The sequence below is a fragment of the Piliocolobus tephrosceles genome, chromosome 9 (assembly GCF_002776525.5).
Source record: "Piliocolobus tephrosceles isolate RC106 chromosome 9, ASM277652v3, whole genome shotgun sequence".
NCBI lineage: Eukaryota > Metazoa > Chordata > Mammalia > Primates > Cercopithecidae > Piliocolobus > Piliocolobus tephrosceles.
Window position 1 is genome coordinate 65,062,969 of NC_045442.1, and position 18,178 is coordinate 65,081,146.

Consider the following 18,178-nt stretch of genomic DNA (forward strand, 5'->3'; position numbering starts at 1 on the left):
ATTGGTGTCTGAGGACCATCCTCTACCTTTTGAAGTTTTTTACGAATGTCAGGAGCTGATTGAGAAATGAAATAAGACGCCAAAATGGTGGCCCCTGTGGGGGAGGCCGGATCTAACCGGGTATACTGGGTTAGAACCTCAGTCAGTTTAGGGTAGAGGTTAGGATAACCTGGAGGTCATGCCAAGTTAAGTCATAGGCCTGACAAAGGTATCTAAATTCCTTTATGTAGATGGTGGGATTAGCTGAGAAATCACCTAAACGCTTCTCAATTTTGGAAAGATCAGGGAAGAGTTGGGAGGGGGGGGATGAAGAACCCGGAAGTGCACCATCTTGCCTCCGTTCGTCCAAACACATCTATCGCCACTCTTTGAAATGCTAGTTAATTGATTAGCCATTCATCCTCGTTTTTCAGAGTGGTATAGGCCTCTGAGAATCACCCAGTGAGACAGCCACAGCCACACCTAGAGGAGATCCTTCCCAGGCTGCAGAAGCAGACAGCAATTCTACCTTGTGATATGACCTTCCAAGGCCAGATAGAGAAGCTTAAGTAAACAAGGGAACAATGGAAAATATAACAGCAAATTGCTTATGATTTCCTTGTTGAAGTCCTTTATCTTCATACAGATACAATAAGAATACAATATCGGCCACTTACCAGCTCTGGGCTTCAACCCTTCACACCTGGCCAGTCCATTACCTTCCTTCCCCACTCAACAACCAGTACAATGTATTGCTTTCTCTACTGTCACTGGGAGAGTTTAACCACAGAGCATAATCAAGTTTTCTTAATTCTTTAGCTTCCTTCTGGCTATACTTGACTCCCCATTCAGCCCCAGGATCATGTTTGTTAAATGGTTAGCTACTTTAACATTGCTGTGATTAACACCCTAACCCTCTACCAATCCAAAAAGTAGTACTCAGACCTGCAGTGTGAATATCACTGGGAGGTTGTTAGACGTGCAGGATCGGGGCTCTGAATCAGAATCTGCACATTAGCAAGATCTCCTGGTGATCCTCATATGCACATTAAAGTTTTAGAGGCATGGGCTGGCCTCCCCCAGCTGTCACCCTTTTCCATTCAAAATGACACCCCGCTGCCAAAAACTATGCATAAATCACCTGGAGACTCAGGGCTCCTTCACAATCTTCTTACTCATTTGTTATTTCCTAGTACTTTGAGAATAGCTCCTCCTCAAACCCGCTTTCCACCCACCATCCTCTCATTCCCATTTTTCCCTCCTCTCATTTCTGTTTTCTTTCTAACTTGACAGAAGTCCGATGACTTTGCTGTGCTAATATTTTTTTTCCTTTTCTGCCTCAATATATTTCTGGTCTTCTGCCACCCTCTATTATTTTCTCAAGTCTCAGATAGAGTAGCACCTTCCTCATTTGTAAGCTAGCCTCTCTACCTATGCCCTTGATACACTTTCCTTTTCCCCTTCTTTCGGATCTTGCTATCTTACTGATCTCCCCTCTCCCAGAATAATGTCCACTATCTCCACTAACCCCTTCATTTTTGCATCCAAAGGGACACAGATCTTATTTTAAGAAAACCACAGCATACACACATCCAGTCATATTCACTGGATCCTACTCCTTTCTGGTTTATGATCTATTTCTCCTTATTCGCCATCAGATTTCGCATACAAATGGTCTAGAGCAGCGGTTCCAACTGGGATGACTTAGCCATCGAGAGGACATTTGGAAGTGTCTGGAGACATTTTTGGTTGCTGCAACTGTGGGAAATGCTCCCGGCATCTAGTGGGTAGAGGCCATAATGCTATTAAATAGCCTACAATTCACAGGGCAGCCTCCCACCGCAAAATTATCTGGCTAGGGTGGCAACCTATCCCAGTTTGCCGGTAACTTTCCAGGCTATAGGCTTATAGCACTGAATGTCCTGTGTTCCAGGAAACACCTCAGTCCTGGGCCTACTGGGACCATTGGTCATCCTATATATATCTCACCCCAAATGTCAAAAGTGTCAAAGTTGAGAAACGCTGCTCTACAAGGAACACCCATTAACTTTACATTTTTCTCACCAACTTCCTTTCCTTCAATTGGAACTTTAATTTCTGTCTTCTTTTCTACTGAACTAGTTTTTTTTCTTTCTTTTTCTGTTTTTTTGTTTGTTTGTTTGTTTTTTTGCTGTTTGTTTGTTTTGTTTTCCTAGAGACAGGGTCTCACTCTCACCTAGGCAGGAGTGCAATGGTGTAGTCATAGCTCATTTCAGTCTCTAACTCCTGGGCTCAAGCAATCCCCTCACCTTAACGCCCTAGAAGCTAGGACAGGTACACCACCATCCTGGCTAATTTAAAAATTTTTTATCTTTGTAGAGATTGGATCTTGCTATGTTGTTCAGACTGATCTCAAATTCCTGGCCTCAAGTGATCTCTCTAAAGTGTTGGGATTACAAATGTAAGCCACTGTGGCCAGGCTGAAATTGTTTTCTTAAAAGTCACCAGTGGCACCTTCCAATCAAGAAATCCAGTGGCTTTTCTCCTTCCTCAACCCTTTGGATTTCCTTCTAAGCATTTGATACTGTTGACCACTATTTATTTTGAAGCCCTTTTTTCTTATACTCTTGGTATATGCCAAGAGGTATGTGCTCTTTTGTGGGTTCCTAATTCCTACTGTGTTTTTTTTTTTTTTTGAGATGGAGTCTCACTCTGTCACCTAGGCTGGAGTGCAGTGGTGCCATCTCGGCTCACTGCAACCCCTGCCTCCTGGGTTTAAGTGATTCTCCTGCCTCAGCCTCCTGAGTAGCTGGGATTACAGGCGCCCACCATCACGCCCGGCTAATTTTTATATTTTTAGTAGAGACGGGGTTTCACCATGTTGGCCAGACTGGTCTTGAACTCCTGACCTTGGGTGATCCACCCACCTCAGCCTCCCAAAGTGCTGGGGTTATAGGCCTGGTCCCTACTGTGTCTTAAATGTAGATTGTTTGTTAGGTGTTTCTTGGTGCTTTTCTTTATTCTCCTGTTAAATAATTTATTCCACTGTAGCTTTAGATCTCATCTCTATTAGTTGATTCCTAAATCTCTTTCCTGAGTCTTAGTCTTTCATTTCCAATTGATTGAGGGGTTTCCATGGATGTCCAGCAGAATCCAGTACTCGACCTGAGTAATGGCAGGATCATCCCAATCAGGAAAATGTGGAATGGTGAAAATACTGGATCATGAGTCAGAAGGCCTATTTCTGTCACTTTACTTGCTTTTAGACTTGGGACCATTACTTGAGTTTTCTATAACTTTATATATTTTATTTATTTATTTATTTATTTATTTATTTATTTATTTGAGATGGAGTCTCACTCTGTTGCCCAGGATGGAGTGCAATGGCACGATCTCTGCTCACTGCAAGCTCCGCCTCCCGGGTTCACGCCATTCTCCTGCCTCAGCCTCCCGAGTGGCTGGGACTACAGGCGCCTGCCACCACGCCCGGCTAATTTTTTGTATTTTTGGGAGAGACGGGGTCTCACCGTGTTAGCCAGGATGGTCTCGATCCCCTGACCTCGTGATCCACCCGCCTCGGCCTCCCAAAGTGCTGGAATTACAGGCATGAGCCACTGTGCCCGGCCGAAGTTTATATATTTTAAGCAAAGAAATAATCCTGTGTCTGCCTAAAGATAGCTAATATGAAAAAATATTTTGAAAGATGGTAAACTACTGGTATATAAGTATTACGTGACCTCCTGAATTCTGATAATACTTTGAGCCTTTCTAATGGAATCTTGCCATCTCTTACTTGTAGAGACAGTTAATATACATTTCTTAAAAGTAGAGACCATGAGGTAAATCTTTTTTTTGCATAGTTTCTATCATTGTACATGCCACGTTAACAGATTCTGAGTGAAGACTGATGAAAGAATTGCAATTCCATCTATTAGTCTTTATTTTTATTTCACTAATTCCAAATATTTTATACTGCATCAAATTTATCACCCCCCCCCTTTTTTTAAATCTTCAATTTAGGTGATGTCTTTCCAGTGCAAATGAATCCAATAACTCAATCTCAGTTTGTACCTTTGGGTGAAGTTCTTTGCTGTGCTATATCTGATATGAATACAGCTCAGATTGGTGTAACACAGGAATCACTTTTGGAGCATTTGATGAAACATTACCCAGGTAGAGTAATAGGTTTTTCTATATTTGTACTTCACTGTATGTATTTGGTTTCTATTTATAATTAGTCTTAAACACATCTAAGTAAACTGGGTGATATCCTTTTTTTCCTCTCTTCTGTAGAACTTTATATCAAAACCCTGCCATAAAAAGTCCTGCATCAACAAATTTAATAAGGGTATTTCTTTTACTTTTCAGATAAACTTTTCCAAAAATAAATGCTTATGGCGATAAATAAATAAATCACGCTCTGTGGAAAACAGTGCAAAATGAGAAAGAAAAGTTTATTTCCCCCATCTCCCAATTTTTCATTCTCACTTCCCAGAAATAACTGCTATTATCATTTCTTATATGATAATATATGTATGGTAATATAACACATTTTTCTTTTTTTTTTTTTTTTTTTTTGAGACGGAGTCTCGCTCTGTCGCCCAGGCTGGAGTGCAGTGGCCTGATCTCAGCTCACTGCAAGCTCTGCCTCCCGGGTTCACGCCATTCTCCTGCCTCAGCCTCCCGAGTAGCTGGGACTACAGGCGCCCGCCAACACGCCCGGCTAATTTTTTGTATTTTAGTAGAGACGGGGTTTCACCGTGTTAGCCAGGATGGTCTCGATCTCCTGACCTCGTGATCCGCCCGTCTCGGCCTCCCAAAGTGCTGGGATTACAGGCTTGAGCCACCGCGCCCGGCCCAACACATTTTTCATAACATAAATTCGATCTTTTTTTAGACAGAGTCTTGCTCTGTCACCCAGGCTGGAGTGCAGTGGCACGATCTCGGCTCACTGCAACCTCCGCCTCCCCGGGTTCAAGCGATTCTCCTGCCTCAGCCTCCTCAGTAGCTGCAACTACAGGCGCCCGCCACCATGCATGGCTAATTTTTGTATTTTTAATAGAGAAGGGGTTTCACCATGTTGGTTAGGCAGTTCTTGACCCCCTGACCTCATGATCCACCTGCCTCAGCCTCCCAAAGTGTTGGGTTTACAGGCATGAGCCACCGTGCCTGGCATAAATTGGATCATTCTATACATTCCCTCAACATGTTTCCCTTATTAACTTAAAAACGTATCTTGGAGATCTTTCCATACTAACATATATTGACAGGTCTCATTCTTTATTTATTTTATTTATTTTGAGACAAGGCCTCACTCTGTTGCCCAGGTTGGAGTGCAGAGGCACCTTCTTAGATCACTGCAGCCTCAAACTCGTGGGTTGAAGCAATCCACCTGCCTCAGCCTGCCAAGTAGCTGGGACCACAGGTGTGCGCCACTCATTCTTTTATTTATTTTCTTCCTTTTCAAGAATAGCATCTGGGCCAGGCGTGGTGGCTCACACCTGTAATCCCAGCACTTTGGGAGGCTGAGGTGGGAGGATCACGAGGTCAAGAGATTGAGAGCATCTTGGCCAATATGGTGAAACCCTATCTCTACTAAAAACTAAAAAAAAAAAAAAAAAAAAAAAAAAAAAGGCACAGTGGCAGGTGCCTGTAATCCTAGCTACTAAATAAAAGAATGCTTTCATCAGTCACAGTTTAAATTTATAATGGGTTTTTATTTGAGTTAATTCAGATTTTTTTTCTTGTCTATTTACTCATTAACCTACCCATATGACTTTGTGTGGGCTAAATTATTTTCCTGTTATTTTAATTTTTATTTTTGAGACAGGGTCTCATTCTGTTGCCCAAGTTGGAGTGCAATGGTGCGATTACGGCTCATTGCAACCTCTGCCTCCAAGAGCTCAAGCAATCTTCCCACCTCAGCCTCCAGAGCATCTGGTACTACAGACACCCACCACCATGCCCTGCTAATTTTTGTATTTCTAGTAGAGACATGATTTCACCATGTTGCCCAGCCTGGTCTTGAACTCCTGAGTTCAAGCGATCTGCCTGCCTCAGCCTCCCAAAGTGCTGGGATTATAGATGTGAGCCACCATGCCCGGCCTATTCCTATTATTTAAGTTATAAATATTATACTTCTTTGGCTTTTTTTTTTTTTTTTTTTTTTGAGACAGGGTCTTGGTTTGTTGCCCAGGCTGGATGGAGTACAGTGGCACAATCATAGCTCACTGCAGCCTTGAACTCCTGGGCTCAAATGATCCTTCCATACCTGGCTAATGTTTAACAATTTTTTTGTAGAGATGAAGTCTTGCTATGTTGCCTAGCCTGGTCTTGAACTCCTGGGCTCAAGAGATCCTCCTGCCTCGGCCTCCCAAAGCTCTGGGATTATAGGCATGAGCCATCACACCCATCCCTGGCTTTTTTTTTTTTTTTTTTTTGGGACGGAGTCTCGCTGTCACCCAGGCTGGAGTACAGTGGCCGGATCTCAGCTCACTGCAAGCTCCGCCTCCCGGGTTCACGCCATTCTCCTGCCTCAGCCTCCTGAGTAGCTGGGACTACAGGCGCCGGCCACCACGCCCGGCTAGTTTTTGTATTTTTTAGTAGAGACGGGGTTTCACCGTGTTAGCCAGGATGGTCTCCATCTCCTGACCTCGTGATCTGCCCGTCTCGGCCTCCCAAAGTGCTGGGATTACAGGCTTGAGCCACCGCGCCCAGCCCCATCCCTGGCATTTTAATCACATTATTAATCGTGTTACAATCACCTCTGGGTTTATCAAGCCAATGTTTAGTCATTTCAGAGTTACTGATTACACTCATTAAAATTTTTCTTATTCAAAATCTGTCTGTAAAATGTTTGTCTGTTTTAGGCATTGCAATTCCATCTGAAGATATTCTCTATACCACTCTGGGAACGCTGATTAAAGAAAGGAAGATTTATCACACTGGAGAAGGATACTTCATAGTTACTCCTCAGACTTACTTCATTACAAATACAACCACCCAGGAAAATAAGAGAGTGCTGCCATCAGATGAAAGTCGCCTGATGACAGCTTCCATGACATATCTGGTGAGCATGGAGAGCTGTGCAGAGTCAGCCCAAGAGAATGCTGCCCCCATATCCCACTGTCAGTCTTGCCAGTGTTTCCAGGACATGCACACTCAGAATGTTCAGGAACCACCAGTTGTTACACAAGTGACTAGCAAGAGTCACAGAGGTCTTGGGGGATCTGTACCTTGGGTACAGAATGGGGCAGTTTCAGTGTCTGCGGAGCACCACATTTGTGAGAGCACCAAACTTTTACCATACACAAGAGATAAAGAAAAAGGCAAGAAGTTTGGTTTTAGTGTCTTATGGCGCAGCATATCTAGAAAGGAGAAGCCCAAAACAGAACACAGCAGTTTCTCTGCTCAATTCCCACCTGAAGAATGGCCTGTCCGAGATGAAGATGACTTGGACAATATCCCTCGAGATGTTGAACATGAGATAATCAAACGAATTAACCCCATTTTGACTGTTGACAATTTAATCAAACACACTGTCCTAATGCAAAAATACGAAGAACAAAAAAAATATAGTAGCCAGGGCACTTCCACTGACGTGCTGACAATCGGGCATAAATATCCTTCAAAAGAGGGGGTTAAGAAGAGGCAGGGTCTGTCTGCAAAACCTCGAGGGCAGGGCTATTCTCGCAGGGATAGACACAAAGCCAGGAATCTGGGAAGTGAGCTTCAGCCAGGAAGCATTAGACTGGAGAAACACCCCAAGCTCCCTGCTACACAGCCTATCCCCAGAATTAAAAGCCCAAATGAAATGGTAGGTCAGAAACCACTTGGTGAGATTACAACAGTGCTAGGTTCTCATTTGATTTACAAAAAGCGAATCAGTAATCCTTTCCAGGGTTTGTCTCACCGAGGAAGCACAATATCCAAAGGGCGCAAAATTCAGAAGACCAGTGATCTGAAACACAGCCAGACTGGACCAAAGGAAAAGCCTTTCCAAAGGCCTAGGTCCTTGGATTCCTCAAGAATCTTTGATGGTGAAGCCAAAGAGCCATACGCTGAACAACCTAATGATAAAATGGAAGCAGAATCCATTTACATAAATGACCCTACTGTCAAATCCATCAATGATGACTTCAGAGGTCACCTTTTCAATCACCCTCAACATAGCATGTTGCAAAATGACGGTAAATGCTGTCCCTTTTTGGATACCATGTTGAGATATGATATGTATGGTGGAGAAAATGAGGTAGTTCCTGAAGTCTTGAGGAAAAGTCATTCCCACTTTGACAAATTAGGGGAGACCAAAGAGACTCTGCATAGCCTGCCATCACGAGGTGCCTCCTTTTCAGACCGAATACCCTCTGCTTGTAGATTAGTGGATAACACAATACACCAGTTTCAAAATCTTGGCCTTTTGGATTACCCAGTTGGCATGAACACTTTAAGACAACCTGAAAGACAAGACAGAGACTCAGAAGAAGTATTGAGAAAAGGATTTGTCCAGGATGCAGAGACTATGAGCCTAGAAAATGAACGGCTTTCTAATAATGACCAGGCCTTGTATCAGAATGAAGTGGAAGATGATGATGGTGCCTGTAGTTCATTATATCTAGTGGAGGATGACATTTCTGAGAATGATGACTTATGTCAAATGCTGCCTGGCCACATTCAGTATTCCTTCACAGGTGGAAGCCAGGGAAATCATTTAGGAAAACAAAAAATAATTGAGAGATCTCTGACCAAGTACCACAGCACAATGGAGAGGGTTGAGCCTCAGGTGCTTAAAAGAAACGAATGCTGCAAACCCACTGGGCTGCATGCTACCCCAGGTGAAAGCCAAAAACCTAACCTTTCTGCTGAAAGTTGTGGCCTAAATTCAGGGGCCCGGTTTGGTTTTAACTACGAAGAAGAACCCAGTGTTGCTAAATGTGTACAGGCCTCAGCACCTGCTGATGAAAGAATCTTTGATTACTGTAGTGCAAGAAAAGCCAGTTTCAAAGCTGAAGTCATACAAGACTCTATTGGTGACACAGGAAAGAAGCCAGCTAGCTGGAGTCAGAGTCCTCAGAATCAGGAAATGAGAAAACGTTTCCCACAAAAGATCCAACTTTTCAACACTTCACATATGCCAGTGTTGACTCAGGATATCCAATATGAACACAGTCACTTGGAAGGGACAGAAAATCACAGCATGGCAGGAGATAGTGGAATAGATTCTCCACGGTAAGTCCACATGAAAGTGTCTGGTTTAGGCCGGGCGCGGTGGCTCATGCCTGTAATCCTAACACTTTGGGAGGCCAAGGTGGGCGGATCACGAGGTCAAGAGATCGAGACCATCCTGGCCAACATGGTGAAACCCCATCTCTACTAAAAATACAACCGGGTGTGGTGGCGGGCTCCTGTAATCCCAGCTACTCAGGAGGCTGAAGCAGGAGAATCACTTGAACCCGGGAGGTGGAGGTTGTAGTGAGCCGAGATCGTGCTATTACACTCCTCTGGCGAAGGAGCAAGACTCTGTCTCAAAAAAAAAAAAAGTGTCTGATTAGCCACTGTTCTACAGGAATTATGAAAGTCAAGGGCATTTTGAGTTATCTAGTCAGAGACTACTGAATATCACACTTTTATAATGATACAATTCTGCCAGCTTTTATACCTTTACTGAATAAATTGTATACAGTTACAATGAAATCTCTTATATAGTAGGATACAGTTTATTTATAATGTGAACCAAATTTGACTGTCCCCACTACTCATAAATCTTCAATTATTTCTAAAAATAGAAATTTCTATAAGTCGAGCACTTTCTGAACTGAGGGTTGGAAGTTTTCACTTCTATTCCTGGCTCTACACAGGTTGAGAAAAGGATGTGGCTACTATTCTCTAATATTTTCTTTTCTTTTATTTTCTTTTTTTTTTTTTTGAGACAGAGTTTTGTTCTTGTTCTTGTCACCCAGGCTGGAGTGCAATGGCGTGATCTCAGCTCACCACAACCTCCACCTCCTGGATTCAAGCGATTCTCCTGCCTCATTCTCCCGAGTATCTGGGATTACAGGCATGTGTCACCACACCCAGCTAATTCTGTATTTTTAGTAGAGATGAGGTTTCTCCATGTTGGTCAGGCTGGTCTTGAACTCCCGACCTCAGGTGATCCACCCACCTTGGCCTCCCAAAGTGCTGGGATTACAGGCGTGAGCCACCACCAGCCTAATGTTTTCTTTTTTCTTTCTTTCTTTCTTTCTTTTTTTTTTTTTTTTTTTTTTGAGACAAAGTTTTGCTCTGTCATCCAGGCTGGAGTGCAGTGGTGCAATCTCTGCTCACTGAAGCCTCCTCCTCCCAGGGTCAAGCAGTTCTCCCACTTTAGCCTCCCAGACATCTGGGATCACAGCCATGCACCACCATGCCCAACTAATTTTTGTGTTTTTTAGTAGAGATGGGGTTTTGCCATGTTGGCCAGGCTGGTCTTGAACTCCTGACCTCAAGTGATCCACTCTCCTCAGCCTCCCAAAGTGTTGCAATTACAGGCCTGAGCCGCCATGCCCGGCCTCCACTAATATTTTCCATGCCAATTTGTTTAAACGTTGTTTGGATTATAAAAGTAGTATAGCCATGATAGAACACTTAAGAAGTACTGAAAAGCATTTTTTTCTTTTAAAATAGCTAACAATCTTACTGGGTAAAAAATATTTTTTAAGACACCTATACTTATTCTAACACACACACACATATTTTTTTTGAGATGGAGTTTTGCTCTTGTTGCCCAGGCTGGAGTGCAATGGTGTGGTTTCAGCTCACTGCAACTTCCTCCTCCCAGGTTCAAGCAATTCTCTTGCCTCAGTCTCCCAAGTAGCTGGGATTACAGGTGCCCGCCACCATGCCTAATTTTTATATTTTCAGTAGAGACAGGGTTCTACCATGTTGAACAGGCTGGTCTCGAGCTCCTGACCTCAGGTGATCTGCCCGCCTTGGCCTCCCAAAGTGCTGGGATTACAGGCATGAGCCACTGTGCCTGGCCTAACATCTAGATATTTTTTTTTTTTTTTTTTTTTTTTTGAGACGGAGTCTCGCTCTGTCGCCCAGGCTGGAGTGCTGTGGCCGGATCTCAGCTCACTGCAAGCTCCGCCTCCCGGGTTCACGCCATTCTCCTGCCTCAGCCTCTCGGGTAGCTGGGACCACAGGCGCCGCCACCTCGCCCGGGTAGTGTTTTTTTGTAGTTTTTAGTAGAGACGGGGTTTCACCGTGTTAGCCAGGATGGTCTCGATCTCCTGACCTCGTGATCCGCCCGTCTTGGCCTCCCAAAGTGCTGGGATTACAGGCTTGAGCCACCGCGCCCGGCCTAGATATTTTTTAAAAATCATTTTATATTTGGTGTATTTCTCTATAACACTTCAGTCCAAATGTATAGATCTATAGATTTTTGTCTACTGGGCTTGTACTGAGTTAGTATTTTGCATGTTGCTTTTTAAAATTAATAGTTATCATATCATGAACATTTTCCCTATGTTATTTAATAGTTTCTCAAAGGTCATTCTAAAATTTGGTTCATATCTTTGCCAGTATTTTTTTTTTTTTTTTTTTTTTTTCTTTGAGACAGTGATTCACTCTGTCGCCCAGGGTGGAGTGCAGTGGTATAGTCACAGCTCACTGCAGCTTCAACCTCCCTGGGCTCGAGTGATCCTCCTACTTAAGTCTCCTGAGTATCTGAAACTACAGGCACATGCCACCATGCCCGGCTAATCCTTGTTGCTCAGGCTGGTTGGTCTCAAACTCCTGGGCTCAAGTGATCCACCTGCTTCGGCCTGCCAAAGGGCTGGGATTACAGGTGTAAGCCACTGAGCCTGGCTGGCCCTGCACTTTTTTCTATGCATTTGTAAGTTGCTCTGTTGTTGTTTTTTCTTTGAGACAGGGTTGCACTCTGTCACCCAGCTGGACTGCAATGACACAATCATAGCTCACTGCAGCCTAGACCTCCTGGGCTCAAGCCATCCCCCAACCTCAGCCTCTGGAGTAGCTTGGACTATAGGCACATGCTCCCATGTCCAGCTAATTTTTTGTAGAGATGAGGTTTCACAGTGTTAGCCAGTCTGGTCTCAAACTCCTGGGTTCAAGGGATTCTCCTACTTCAGTCTCCCAAAGTCCTGGGATTACAGGCATGACCCACCACACCGGCCATCAGGCTAATTTAAAAAGCTTTTTTGATCGCTTCTCGGCCTTTTGGCTAAGATCAAGTGTAAAAAAGTTTTTTTGTAGAGACAATATATTGCTATGTTGCCCAGGCTGGCCTCGAACTCCTGGATTCAACGATCCTCTTGCCTTGGCCTCCCAGTTTTGGGATTGCAGGCGTGAGCCACTGCACCAGGGCTTAATAAAAGTATTTTTAACAACAAATCATACAGAGCCATGGCTTTCTTTTTTCATGTAACTTATGTACATCCTGTTATTGATAAATGTAGCTTAAGCTTGGTGTTTGTTTGTTTTTTGAGATGTAGTTTGCTCTGTCACCCAGGCTGGAGTGCAGTGGCGCGATCTCAGCTGACTGCAACCTCTGCCTCCTGGGTTCAAACAATTCTCATGCCTCAGTCTCCCAAATAGCTGGGATTACAGACGTGTACCCCCAGGCCCAGCTAATTTTTGTGTTTTTATTAGAGATAGGATTTCACCATGTTGTCCAGGCTGTTCTCGAACTCCTGACCTCAGGTGATCCACTCGTCTCAGCCTCCAGAGTGCTGGGATTACAAGCATGAGCCACTGCACCTGGCCTCAAGCCTTTTTCTTCTTGCCTTAGCCTCCCGAGTAGCTGGGACTACAGGCGTGTGCCACCATGCCCAGCTATTTTGTCTGTGTGGTTTTTTTTTTTTTTTTAGCAGAGATGAGGTTTCACCATGTTGGCCAGGCTGGTCTCGAACTCCTGGCCTCAAGTGATCCGCTCACCTTGGCCTCCCTGGTCTCAAGTGATCCACCCACCTTGGCTGGGATTACAGGCACACACCACCAGGCCCAGCTAATTTTTGTGTTTTTATTAGAGACAGGATTTCACCATGTTGTCCAGGCTGGTCTCGAACTCCTGACCTCAGGTGATCCAGTCGTCTCAGCCTCCAGAGTGCTGGGATTATAGGCATGAGCCACTGCACCTAGCCTCAAGCCTTTTTTTTCTTGCCTCAGCCTCCCGAGTAGCTGGGACTACAGGCATGAGCCACCACGCCCAGCTATTTTCTGTGTGTGTGTGTGTGGTTTTTTTGTTTTTTGTTTTTTGTTTTTTTAGCAGAGATGAGGTTTTACCTTGTTGGCCAGGCTGGTCTCGAACTCCTGGCCTCAAGTGATCTGCCCACCTGGGCCTCCCTGGCCTCAAGTGATCTACCCACCTTGGCTGGGATTACAGGCGTGAGCCACAAGCTTGTTCTTTTTAATGGATGTTTAGCATTCTGTTGCGTGGCTCTCTCTCCATAGATAGAGAGATAGATAGATAGATAGATAGATAGATAGATAGATAGATAGATAGATAGATAGACAGACTATTATTTTCCTTTCTTTTTTCTTTTTTTAGAGACAAGATCTCATACTGGTGCCCAGGATAGAGTACACTGGTTCAATCAGGGCTCTCTATAGCCTTGACCTCCTGGTCTCAAGCAAATCAGCCTCCTGTGTAGGTGGGACCACACGCATGCACCACCACACCCAGCTGCTGCTGCTGCTTCTTATTTTATACGAATGAGGTCTCACTATGTTGTCCAGGCTGGTCTCAAACTCCTGGGCTCAAGCAGTTCTCCTATCTTGGCCTCTTAAAGTGCTAGGGTTATAGGCATGAGCCACTGTGCCCAGCCTGTTTTCCTTTCTTTGACATTTAGATCATTCCCAATTTTTTGTTATTAATAAATCAACCTGCAGTGAGTTATTTTTACATAAAAATGTTTGTGGGCATTTTTGAGTTTTTTCTTAGGATATGTTCCTAGAAATCTATATTTTAAAAACATATTACTTCTTTATTGGGGGTACAAGATCTTTTCTTTTTTTTCTATTTTTTTTTTTTTTTTGAGACAGAGTCTTGCTCTGTTGCCCAGGCTAGAGTGTAGTGGGTGTGATCTTGGCTCAGTGCAACTTCTGCATCATGGGTCCAAGAGATTCTAATGCCTCAGTCTCATGAGTAGCTGAGATTACAGGTGTGCACCACCATGCCTAGCTAATTTTTGTATTTTTAGTAGAGACAGCGTTTCACCATGTCGGCCAGGCTAGTCTCAAACTCCTGGCCTCAAGTGATCTGCCTGCTTTGGCCTCCTGAAGTGCTGGGATTACAGGCATGAGCCACTGCGCCCACCCTACCAAACAGTATTGTGTTAGCTGAAGCAAGACATATGTGTTAGATAATGGACTGATAATAGCTTATACCTCCTAGAAAAGAACGTTGTCTATTAAAAATATAATAATTTGCTTTTCTCTTCCATACGATTTCTCATAAAAGTGACAAATTTCACAGGAAGATATTGGCCACTTCGGATGTATGTAAGTTTTTCAGGGAACTTACTGTTTCTGACTAGAATATACTTGATACTGGATCTGAGAACAGACATTCAGAAAATATAAACTTCTTGGAAGGCAGCTGTCAAATAATTGAGGTGCTATTGTGAAGCCTTTAAAATGTAAACAGCACTTTGGATTTTGAAAAGTTAACTTATTTGATAAGTGTACCTTACTACTTCAAAGTATCAAATGAAAGTATAATGCCTTGGTTAGAAATTCAAGTTCCCTTTGAAGCCAATAATTCTGTTATTTTTAATATCTTTAGGACACAGAGTCTGGGATCTAATAATTCAGTCATTTTGAATGGACTAAAAAGAAGACAGAATTTTCTGCAAAACGTTGAAGGCACAAAGAACAGTCAACCACTCACATCCAATTCCTTACTACCGCTAACTCCAGTCATAAATGTTTAATTTTCTTTTGGAAACCTATTTTTTTCTTTGTAAAAAGGTACAGCATTACTACATAATCTTTCAATCATATAAGAATTGAGTATATAGTTGTCTAAAGGCAAGCATATCTATGCTATTAACCATATTACATATTTTGTTCTAATTACTGGCTTTTTTTCCTTTTTTGGTATCTTAAGGCTTTTGGAAGCTTATTTTACTATCCATTTATTGGGAGTATATAGATTATTTTCAATTAAAAAGTGGAATTATTGATCCCCTTCCAATTGTAATTAACTTGAATTTTTAGACATTCTCAAATATATAGAATGTTAATTTACTTCCTGTAGTGAGTGTTTTTTTTTTTAACCTACACTAATATTGAGTTCTAAGTTAAGTGGATCTCACCAGATTTCAACACAAAATCAGAAAACAGTGTGTGTTGAAGCAGTGTCTGTTGCAAGAAAACAGTGTCTGCTGCAAGGCAGCAGTATTTTTTGCTGCTTCTATGCAACCCTAACTCTTTATCATTACCAAGAAAGAATTTACATAAATGTGTTGGCTACTCTGCAACAAGAATTCCTTTAATCATTGCTGCCCAGGGTCTTCTCTTTGACCAGCTTGGACATGAACAAATTGTTCCCAATGTGACTGACATTGTCAAAAATTCCTGTGGCAAGAGGCATCTGACTGTACTACTATTCCTCTGGTTCCTCCCTACATTTCAGGACTTCTTTTTGAGATGGAGTCTTGCTTTGTTGCCCAGGCTGGAATGCAGTGACACAATCTCGGCTCACTGCAACCTCTGCCTCCCAGGTTCAAGTGATTCTCCTGCTTCAGCCTCCCCAGTAGCTGGGACTACAGGCGCGTGCCACCACGCCCAGCTAATTTTTTGTATTTTTAGTAGAGACAGGTTTCACCATGTTAGCCAGGATAATCTCGATCTCCTGACCTCGTGATCAACCCGCCTCAGCCTCTTAAAGTGTTGGGATTACAGGCATGAGCCAACGCACCTGGCGCAGGCCTTCTTTATAGATGGCAGTGAGAAGTCAGATTGTGGAGATAGAAGGGAAGCAGAATGGTTACCGAAAGGCTTGGGAGTAAAAGGGAAGTTCTGAATGAGAGGTTTAGAGAAAGGTGGAAGGAGTCTGGTAGACATTTAGCAATTCATCTGCATTTTGGTCCATTTCCACTCATGGTAAGACCTAGAATTTTCTCTGTTAAGCCTTTTCAGACCAAGTAGTGGAATGGTCAATTCTTGGGTTTGGGGAACATGGAGCAATCAAGACTGGTTTCAGCATGTCGAGAAGGTGATGGTGCTGATTTATGGTGGAGGGAATGTTTTTTCTTTTTTTTTCTTCTCTTTCTTTTTTTTTTTTTTTTTTTTTTCTTTTTTTTTTTTTTTTCCGATCTTGAGATAGAATCTTGCACTGCCACCAGGGCTGCAGTGCAATGGCATAATCTCAGTTTAATGCAACCTCCTCCTCCCAGGTTCAAGCAGTTCTCCTGCCTCAGCCTCCTGAGTAGCTGGGATTACAGGTGTACACCACCACACCCGGCTAATTTTTTGTATTTTTAGTAGAGATGGGGTTTCACTATGTTGGCCAGGCTAGTTTCGAACTCCTGACCTCGTGATTCGCCTGCCTCGGGTTCCAAGGTGCTGGAATTACAGGCGTGAATGATTGAATAATTGGAGAGTGTCTCTTTCTGACGCTTACCATAGTGACAACAATGAAGTCCAGAGAGATGCCCAGCACTGGAGAACTTTGTGCAGTCCCTGTGGAAGAGCAAATGACATTCACTGCTCTCTTTTGCAGTGGTCAGACCACTCACTCTTGACTACTAGTTTTCAGTGGACCCCAATTGACTGACATACCATTGCATTCTGACAAGATTGTCACAACGACAGTGTAAACCCTGCTGCAAGTACCAAGAGAGGTGGGTAATCTGGAATAGAAAAGACTTGTAGGGGAAGTAGAGGTGAGAGTATTGTTTTAGGGGACCTTACAGCATGGAATCACCACCAGTGAATGGAGGTTAAGAGAAGTATTCTAACAATGAAAAAAAAATTTTTTTGAGACAGGGTCTCTGTCACTTAGGCTGGAGTACAGTGGCGTAATCACAGCACACTGCAGCCTCGACCTCTTGGACTCAAGTGATCCTTCCACTTTACCCCCCGAGTAGCTGGGACTATCGGTGTAAGCCACCAGGCTTGTCTAATTTTATTTTTTGTAGAGACAGGATCTCACTATGTTGGCCAGGCTGGTCTTGAACTCCTGTCCTCAAGCAATCCTCCCACCTGAGCCTCCCAAAGTGCTGGAATTACAGGTGTGAGCCACTGTGCCTGGCAGAATTTTCTATTAGACAAAGCTGTCTGAAGATGAAGTAGGCAGCTTTGGAAAAGAATGAATTTCCCATTGTTTAGGGCATTTGAGCAGAAGCTTGGTGATCCCTTTACCGATATGTTGCAGAGCAATTTCCAGAATTTAGTTTAACTGGCTGGCTAAACTATATGATTTTGAAGAATTCTTCCAACTGTAAGGTTTTTTATTTGTTTTTTTGGGAGATGGGGTTTTGCCATGTTGCACAACTAATGAAGTCCATCTAATTTTGCCACTGGATGCATTATGACACTCTGCCTGGTTTTTTTTTTGTTTGTTTGTTTGTTTTGTTTTGTTTTGTTTTTTGAGACAGAGTCTCACTCTGTCGCCCAGGCTGGAGTGCAGTGGCGCGATCTCGGCTCACTGCAAGCTCCGCCTCCCGGGTTCACGCCATTCTCCTGCCTCAGTCTCCTGAGTAGCTGGGACCACAGGCGCCCGCCATCTCGCCCGGCTAGTTTTTTGTATTTTTTAGTAGAGACGGGGTTTCACGGTGTAGACCAGGATGGTCTCGATCTCCTGACCTCGTGATCCACCCGTCTCGGCCTCCCAAAGTGCTGGGATTACAGGCTTGAGCCACCGCGCCCGGGGACACTCTGCCTGTTTTAAATGAATGTATTAAATGAATCAAGCTCATTATGAAACCAGTAAAATTTTCTCCTACGAAACTTATCATATAACACAGACATTAAAGATGGGAATATGTGCGATTAAATTGTTTGGGAGATTATTCTCTAAAATAGGTGACCTGCATTTTTCTCCCCAGTGATAACTGCTTTTTGTGGCAACTTTATTGATTTATCTTTTCTAATGCAGTCTATTCTGTAACAAGAAAACGGTTTTCTTGAGACAGCTTAATGGTCTGAGCTTAGGAGTCAGACACAAGTTCGAATTCCAATTCCAAATCCTTCATAGCTGTGTGATGGAGCAAGTCAC

The 18,178-nt window shown here is 43.4% G+C and overlaps 1 protein-coding gene and 1 pseudogene across 2 annotated transcripts in view; both read left to right on the top strand.

Annotated features, from left to right (window-relative positions):
- STOX1 (storkhead box 1) overlaps positions 1–15,204 on the top strand; it is a 69,221-nt gene extending 54,017 nt beyond the window's left edge. Inside the window, exons 2-4 of one of the 2 annotated variants that reach the window (XM_026455335.2) lie at positions 3,979–4,131; positions 6,828–9,186; positions 14,741–15,146. In XM_026455335.2, coding sequence (XP_026311120.1) covers positions 3,979–4,131; positions 6,828–9,186; positions 14,741–14,888 — 2,660 coding nt within the window. In that variant the 3' untranslated portion in view covers positions 14,889–15,146. Of the gene's footprint in view, positions 1–3,978; positions 4,132–6,827; positions 9,187–14,740 lie in introns of both variants that reach the window. The other variant, XM_026455336.1, reaches the window with a different exon arrangement.
- On the top strand, positions 12,159–12,271 carry LOC111538005 (annotated as a pseudogene).
- Positions 15,205–18,178: the final 2,974 nt, after the last annotated feature.